Source organism: Solanum stenotomum, chromosome 3 (assembly GCF_019186545.1).
Source record: "Solanum stenotomum isolate F172 chromosome 3, ASM1918654v1, whole genome shotgun sequence".
Classification (NCBI taxonomy): domain Eukaryota; kingdom Viridiplantae; phylum Streptophyta; class Magnoliopsida; order Solanales; family Solanaceae; genus Solanum; species Solanum stenotomum.
In genome coordinates this window covers 64256562-64265460 of record NC_064284.1, presented here as the reverse complement: position 1 = coordinate 64265460, position 8899 = coordinate 64256562, and the positions used below count along the sequence as shown (strand labels likewise).

The following is an 8899-nucleotide window of genomic DNA, read 5'->3' as shown; positions in this document are numbered from 1 at the left end:
CGATTCGAGTCTCGAAACTCCAAATGACTCGAAATAGCACTTTTAACCAAACTTTAACTCTTAAAAACTCAACTTTCCAAAAACTCAACTTTTCATCAATTTTCCTCCAAACCAACTTCGAAAATACAACAATTAGGACTCGGGGCAACTATCGGGAGGGGTAAAACGGTCATTTTATAAAAATTTCCAAAAATGACCTTTAGGGTCATTACAGTAACATCCTAATAAAACAAAACTAAGAGAACAAAACAACCGAGTCCTCCAAAAAGCAAGGAGGCTCACCACTGACTCTGGAGTGCTCAACTGGATCAACGTCGTGCTGGATGCTGAACCTGGGTACCTGCGTCTGCATCATAATAAGATGCAGGCCAACTGGCATCAATACATGAAATGTACGAGTATGCGAGCTGAAAAGCTAAACCACAACTTAAGCTTGAAAAGAGTACAAGAGAACACTTACATTGGCTCTGTACGACTCATGAATCACTGAACTCAATATATAAAGCAATAAGACACATGCAATATATAAAACTTGTAAAACAATGTAAACAACTTAGCTCGTAAATGATAAAACCATAACAAACTCAACTTTACCTATATAAAAGTAATATAGCTCTTGTGGGAGATTCTTTAACCGACAACCACCACTATGAGCCCTAGTGGTGATACAACGTTTTACCTCACGTTGCCCAAGGACCATCCTATACCTTGCCGTGATATAGGACCTTACTTTACTTAGTGGATCTACTAGCTTAATATTACGTGATCATCTAAAAAGAATGATCCATCAAATCCCATGTTGGCTCATGGTTCTTATAGAGAGTTGAGTTAATATGAACTCGTGTCCCTAATTCGGTGCTCAATACTACTCCCAAAAATAAAATACTTTGGCTCATGCTTTTAAAACTACTTCTTTCTTTAGTTTGAGATAATTACTCAATACTTAGCCCAAAGGCTCTTTTGGAAAACATAGTTCCTTTCTTACTTAAATGTAAAAACATTTATAAACTTCTTTGGGAATACTTAGTTCCCTAATAGCTTTTGAGAAATGAACTCAACTTAAAACTCTTGACTCAACTTGAAACTTGAGACTCTTTACTTAGCTTGAAACTCTATACTCTTTACTCGACTTGAAACTTGAACCTTAAAATGAAGTTAAAACGTTCAATAAAGACTCTTGAACAACTCTGAAAACTTGCTTTGACTTACTTCTTAACTTCTAGACTTGATATTTAACTTCACTTGACTTTGATCCTAACGCGCCTTGAATTGGATTATGGATTCAAGGTGTATGATCACACGTTTATGGATGAGTTTGGGCTGTTAAGATGTACCTTAAAGTATTGGAAACAACTATAAAACATAGGTACTTTACCAAGGAACATGTATGAAAAAGTGGGGAATGAAGGTAACGGGAAGGATTGGCGTCCTTGGTGCTCTAAGAGGTGCGGGCGCCAGCCCTCAAACTTCAGAGGGGCCGACTGGGCGTTCTGCCAGGCGCTCTGCCCCAAGGGGAAAGTTCAGCGTCCCTTTTTGGGGTGTACTGGTTGGCGCGACAGCCCAGCCCTTTTCCCCCAAAAATCTGACTTTTTCCCCTTGTTTCTTTCCAACTCTAAACCCTCTCAACCTCAAAGGTTCCAGCAGCAAAAGCACAACCAAATCATGTCCCAAATCAACAAGGAACTTCAACACCACAATCAACAACACAACCAACAACTTCAACAACACAACCAATCTTTTCTTGAAAATAAAACGAGTTTGGAGTGTGGGGGAAAGGACCAACCCCAACACTAAGGATCATAAAATCCCTCAACATACAAGAGATTCAACTAAAAAACACAACCAAATCATGTCCCAAATCAACAAGGAACTTCAATACCACAATCAACAACACAACCAAAACTTCAACAACACAACCAATCTTTTCTTGAAAATAAAACGAGTTTGGAGTGTGGTGGAAAGGACCAACCCAACACTAAGAACTCACATACCTAGTAGGGATCACCTCCGACGATATCCACGACGATCTTTGACGGAATCTTGCTTGATCTCCTCTTTCTTCTCTTCTTCTCTTCTTCTCCTCTTCACTCAAAACCCTCACTCTCACTCTTTTAAAATGGGACAAACTGATCTAAAAATCAGTCCAACACTTAAATATAACCAAAAGAATTGATTAGGGAAAAGACCAAAATACCCTTAAAATTTCCGGACGGATTTCTCTGCCAACTGTCCAACTTCCAAAGGGCATAACTCCCTCATACAAACTCGAAATTGAGCAAACTCGGTGGCGTTGAAAAGATCATTCCACAAGCTTCGTAAACATAACTAGGACTACTCCTAACTCATCCTGAGCTATGAGTTATGACTGCTCAAAGTTGGCTAGAAACTCACTTTTTCCCACACTCAACCAAATTTTCCAGATTCTGAAGTTTTCCAAAAATGACTATTTCCGATTTTCAGCTTCTCTATAGTTATTTCAAATTGTCGGATGTTATAATATCTCCCCCTTAGGAACATTCGTCCTTGAATGAGGTTACTCTTACAAGGCTAAGGGTGTAAACATCAATTCAAATACCCAACAAACAATCATGCAACAACAACCACAACAACAACAACATGCCCACTATAATTTAAAGAGCACTAAGAAGGAAATTAATAACTTGATCTGCGGATTCAAAGAGATATGTATATCTCTTCTTCATGTCTTCTTTGGCTTCCCAAGTAGCTTCCTCAACAAATTGGTTCCTCCAAAAGACCTTGACTAAGGCTACATCCTTTGTTCTCAACCTACCAACTTGCCGATCTAAAATCTGAACAGGAATCTCCTCATAAGATAAGTTATCCTTGATCCTAATATTTTCAGTTGGCAGGATCAATGAAGGATCGCTTATGCACTTCTTCAACATGGAGATATGAAATACCGGATGGACCGCTGCTAGCTCCTGTGGTAGCTCCAACTCATAGGCTACATTGCCAACCCTCTTGACTATGCAATAAGGTCCTATATATCATGGACTAAGTTTCCCCTTCTTACCAAACCTCATAATCCCCTTCATGGGTGAAACTTTCAAATATACCCAATCATCTACTTCAAACTCTAACGCCCTTCTCCTAACATCAGTGTAGGATTTCTGGCGACTTTGTGCCATTTTCAACCTCTCTTGAATCACTTTCACTTTCTCCATAGCTTGGTGAACTAAATCTGGTCCTATCAACCCTGCTTTACCAACTTCATACCATCCAATAGGAGATCTACATCTTCTCCCATAAAGAGCTTCATATGGAGCCATCTGGATGCTGGAGTGATAACTGTTGTTGTAGGCAAACTCAATGAGAGGTAGGTGAGCATCCCAACTCCCTTTGAAATCGATCACACAAGCCCTCAACATATCTTCTAAAGTATGAATAGTGCGCTCTGCTTGCCCTTCCGTCTGAGGATGAAAGGCAGTACTTAAGTTCACCTTTGAACCCAAGCCTTTCTGAAAAGATTTCTAGAACTGTGCAGTAAACTATGCACCTCTATCTGAAATAATGGAGATTGGGACTCCATGAAGTCTCACTATCTCTCGAATATACAACTTGGCATAATCTTCTGCTGAAATGGTAGTCTTTACCGGTAGAAAATGAGCTGACTTTGTCATTCTGTCGACAATCACCCAAATAGAATCATGCTGTCTGCGAAACCTTGGCAACCTTGTGATGAAATCCATATTGATCATTTCCCACTTCCATTCCGGAAGTTCTATTCTCTAAGCCAAACCACTGGGCCTTTGGTGCTCAACTTTCACTTGTTGGCAATTTGGACACTTAGCAACAAACTTTGCAATGCCCTTCTTCATGCCATTACACCAATAAACTTCTTTCAAATCACGATACATCTTGGTGGAACCCGGATGAATGGAATATCTGGAGCTATGAGCTTCCTCCATAATCTTCTCTTGGAGTCCATTTACCATAGGTACACACAATCTACCTTGATATCTCAATGCACCATCTCCCCCCGTTCAAAAGCTAATACTCTTTGCTTCTGAACATTTGCCTTCAACTCAAGCAAAATGGGATCTTGATCTTGCTTCTCTTTCACATCTGACATTAATGATGATTCGGCCCCATTCGCCACCGCTATTCCTCCTTCTGCGGAATCTATAAGTCTGAATCCCATGCATGCCAGTCTGTGCACATCTTTTTCTAACTCTCTCCTTCCTTCTTTAATATGGGCGGTGCTACCCATAGACAACCTGCTTAAAGAATCAGCAACAACGTTAGGCTTACCTGGGTGGTAAAGAATACTCAGGTCATAATCCATGAGTAGTTCTAACCACCTCCTCTGTCTGAGATTAAGCTCTTTCTGAGTAAGCACATATTGAAGGCTCTTGTGATAAGTAAATACATCGACATGCACACCATACAAGTAATGACACCATATCTTCAAAGCAAATACCACAGCAGCTAGCTCTAAGTCATGGGTTAGGTAGTTCTTCTCATGAACCTTCAACTGTTTGGAGGCATAAACTATAACTTTGCCATTCTGCATTAAGACACAACCCAAACCAACTCTAGATGCATCACAATACACCACAAAACCTTGAGTACCTTCTGGTAGCGTCAAAATTGGAGCAGTAATCAACCTCTTTTTCAATTCCTGAAAGCTTTTCTTACAAGCTTCAGACCGTTGAAATTTCACTGTCTTCTGAGTCAACTTGGTCAAAGGAGATGCAATAGACGAGAACCCCTCAACAAACATTCTATAATAGCCAGCTAATCCCAAGAAACTCCTAATTTCAGTTGGAGATGTGGGTCTAGGCCAATTCTGCACTGCCTCAATTTTCCGAGTATCAACTTTAATTCCATCACCGGACACAATGTGGCCTAGGAACGCCACAAACTTAAGCCAAAACTCACACTTAGAGAACTTGGCATACAACTCCTTATCTTTCAAAGTCTGAAGAACTGTTCTGAGATGACTAGCATGATCTTCCTCATTCCTTGAATAGACTAGTATGTCATCAATGAAGATGATAACAAACATATCTAAATAAGGTTTGAAGACTCTATTCATCAAGTCCATGAAACTTGTCGGTGCATTGGTCAAACCAAAGGACATGACTAAAAACTCATAATGACCGTATTTGGTCCTGAAAGCTGTCTTTGGAATATCACATTCCCTTACTCTTAACTGGTGATAGCCTGATCTGAGGTCAATCTTCGTTAATGTTGCAAGCAGCGGCATAAAACTTTACAAGAGATTTGGAGAAGTTCCTTACGGAGACCGGAAGCATGCCATATAAAGGGTTTAAAGATAGAGAAAGAACTGTTAATCTTCTGCAATTGGTTAAGGAAGTGAGGAAGCTTAAATATGAATCACTGGTTAAATTGTTTTTCGCCAAGTTGAGGATGTGTAGATGAGTCAAATATCCAAGAGAATTGGGAATCAAGCCACTGAGTTTGTTACCTGAAAGATCTAGTATAGTAAGCTTTGAACAATTGGAGATAGAATGAGGAATAGTCCCAACAAGATTGGTTAAGCCACCAATATAAAGATTTTCAATGTTGGGTAAGGTAGAACCTATGTTTGGTGGTAGAGTTGCTGATATATTATTAAATGAAAGAGACATTATTCTCAGTGCTGATATGTTGAACATCTCCGTTGGAAGTGAACCACTAAAACTATTAAACCCAAGAGAAAGTTCCTCCAACTCAACGAGATTTCTTATCTCTTTGGGTATTTCACCTGTCAGCACATGAAGAAAGAATGAATACGAATGAGATTTCAATAAAGATTGCTATCTCTTTGAATACGTACCAGTAAACCTATTTTCGCGAAGAAATAAAAATTGCATCTTGGTTACGTTGCCAATCTCCCTTAGTAAGGATCCTTTGAGATTGTTCCCCCATAGTGAAACAAGTTGCAATGAGGAGATATTGGATATGGAGATCGGGATAGAGCCGGTAATCTGGTTATTCTCCACGCTTAAGTCCACCAAATTAACAAGATTTCTGATTTCTTGTGGAATAATCTCTGCATTTAATGTGTAATAAAAAAGATGTGAGGTGATTAGATACAATAGTACTAGTATTCATAAGATAAACACATATATACCTGTGAAATGGTTAGATATATTTGAGATACAATTTCTCTATGTATTTGTCCATGAACTGATTTATTGATAAAGACAATTTGACAAGCTTGTAGGCAAATGACCATGAAGCTTTATTGTCTTCTCTCTTCATATATGTTTTGCTTACTATACTTATGTCAAATTGTTAAGGTTACGATGTTCTCTCTGTCACCATAGTTATGTAGAATACCGCTAACAAATACAGTATTGCACCTAATGCTCCAACAAAACATACATTTCTTCATTTTTGGTTTTGCTCATTGCAGTTTCTTTGGTTACAACTATAAATTGTTACTTTGTTGGATATCATTTAATTGCCTAAATGGTAAATGATGATGTTCATGAATATGCAGGAGTACATGCGCAAAAACTAGTAAGATAAAACATACCAGTGAAATAGTTAGATCCAAGAGCCAATATCCGCAAATTATTACTCAATCTTCCAATTTCATTATGTATAGGTCCATCAAACTCATTTAGTGATAAAGACAATATTTGAATCTCTGAGCAATTTGACAAACTTGTAGGCATATGACCACCAAGTTTGTTATCGGATAGATAAAGCCCTTTGAGTATTGGGAGGTCATTGCATAAATCATTGAGAAGATTTCCTGTAAATGCAATGAAAATAGTGAACGGTATAGAACCGGTTAGTTGATTATGTTTTATAGACAACAATTTCATCTTGTGTAGATTGCCGATTCCTTCTGGAATGTTTCCTTGAAGTGAATTAAGAGATATATCTAAAACTTCCAACCTTGAGGCATTAGAGAGTGACAGAGGAATAGAGCCTATGAGATTGTTACCCCTCAAGTTTAATTCTCTAAGGTTTATAAAACTTCCAATCACTTATGGGATTTCACCCTCTATGGAATTGAATCTCAGATTCAAAATTTCGAGTGTGGAAATATTAGTTAATGAACAAGGGATGGAACCAGTGAAACTATTATTTCCAAGATTTAAAACTTCAAGTTGTTCTAAAAACCCAAACCAAGAAGGAACCTCCCCTCTAAAGTTGTTCAAACTTAAATTAACAAACTTAAGTCGATGCAAGTGTGCCATTTCTTGAGGTAAATTTCCATGGAAACTGTTACTTCCCAAGTCAAGAGAAACAAGAAATGTGAGATTCCCAAAATCACAGGGAATCCTCCCTGTAAGAGCCATGTTGGAAAAATTCAAGGACTTCACCCGTTGGTGACGAGAACCACAAGTGACTCCTACCCAATGGCAAACTATTATAGCGGGAGACCAACTTTCATTCAAGAAGTGAAAGGGGTCTGAAATGATTTGAGATTTCAAAGAGAGAAGAGCTAATTGATCAGTGATAATCTTGGTTTGGGTCATAACATAGTGAAGCAACAATAGTAATGTTAAGAGAAAAAAAGTGAAGGATTTCTCCATTAGTGCAAATATTAGATGGAAAAATGATATGGCTTTTTGAGACTTTAAATAGCAATAAGATTTCATGTCATATCAATACCAATATCACCACGTCAACTAAAGTCTTGCTTTATTTTCTGAGTGTTTAATTCGTCGTAAAGAGTCTTACTTTCATATTCACTACAATTGTGTAATCTAAACTAGTGTTGCGTTTATTAACTTATTAGTATTTCCCCGTCTCAAAAGGCATAATACATAAACATGACTCTTAAATCTGTATAAAATTAAACAGAAAACATACATGTCCTACATGGCACAATACACGTAGGACGCCATGCAGGACACAAATTTGTCATGTAGGAAGAATGTGCCTATTTTTTTAAATAAGTGTCTACTTGTGCACACCCAAAGTTAAAGGTCATAGTTGTTAGCTAATGTCAAGTTAAGTGTCATGTTTATGTATTATGCCGTCTCAAAATAAATACTCCCTCTGTCCCATTTTATATGTCATCCATTTCTATAAATAGTTGGACCACAATACTTGTCATTTTATAAAACTTTATGCATAAATTACCATATTTTGTCTATTATATCCTTGATAGAATAGTTAATTAATCTTGTCATTTATTAATAAAGTTGACTTAAGAAAACATTAAATAAGGGTAGAAGGATAAATTTACATCATTTCTTAATGCAAGTGTAAAGTAAAAATGTGGCATATAAAATAGGACGGAGGGAGTATCATTTTAGAAATTCAAGACAACATTAATATGTATTTTCAATTACACCCGTGTACTTCATCTTCTTAATAGTGTTCAATTTTCAAGAAAGATTTATTAAATAAGGATAATTTAGTAACTATACATTGTATATATTGATTTCTTAATGAACTGTCGTTTCTAAGATGACACTTATTTTGGTACTAAGGAAGTTGTTACCACTATTAATTAGTAAAGCAATAATTGTTGTTTAGTGTTTAACTACCATAGTTTATACATAATTCACAGATTAGATTATTAGTCAATTAGCCAATAGGAAATGAAACGATAAAGCAATAATTGTTGTTGACTGTTTAACTACCATAGTTAATTCACAAGTTAATATCTCATATGGTCACTCAACTATATATTATTCTCTCAAAAAGTCACTCAATTTTGAATTTTAACTCAAAAGTAACTCAACTATTGAGTTTTTTCTCAGAAAGTCACTTAACTTTGAATTTTAACTCAAAAGTCACTCAATTATTCAATCTTCTCTCAGAAAGTCATTCAATCTATTAAATTGATATTTTAATTAAAATTTGCTGATATAAATATTTTATTTAAAAACTTAAAAAATATCCATTTAAACTGTTTAATGACCTGCCTCATTTATCCACCCCGCTAAAAATATAATATTGA

At 36.8% G+C, this 8899-nt stretch overlaps 1 protein-coding gene across 1 annotated transcript; it reads right to left on the bottom strand.

The window, feature by feature from the left end:
- Nucleotides 1-5198: 5198 nt before the first annotated feature.
- LOC125859172 (probable LRR receptor-like serine/threonine-protein kinase At4g36180) lies at nucleotides 5199-7283 on the bottom strand. Its single transcript, XM_049538879.1, has 4 exons — nucleotides 7055-7283; nucleotides 6509-6910; nucleotides 5804-6019; nucleotides 5199-5731 (listed from the first exon to the last, which is right to left on the bottom strand). Exons 1-4 carry the CDS (start codon nucleotides 7281-7283, stop codon nucleotides 5199-5201), a joined length of 1380 nt encoding a protein of 459 aa, XP_049394836.1.
- Between the last annotated feature and the right edge of the window lie 1616 nt (nucleotides 7284-8899).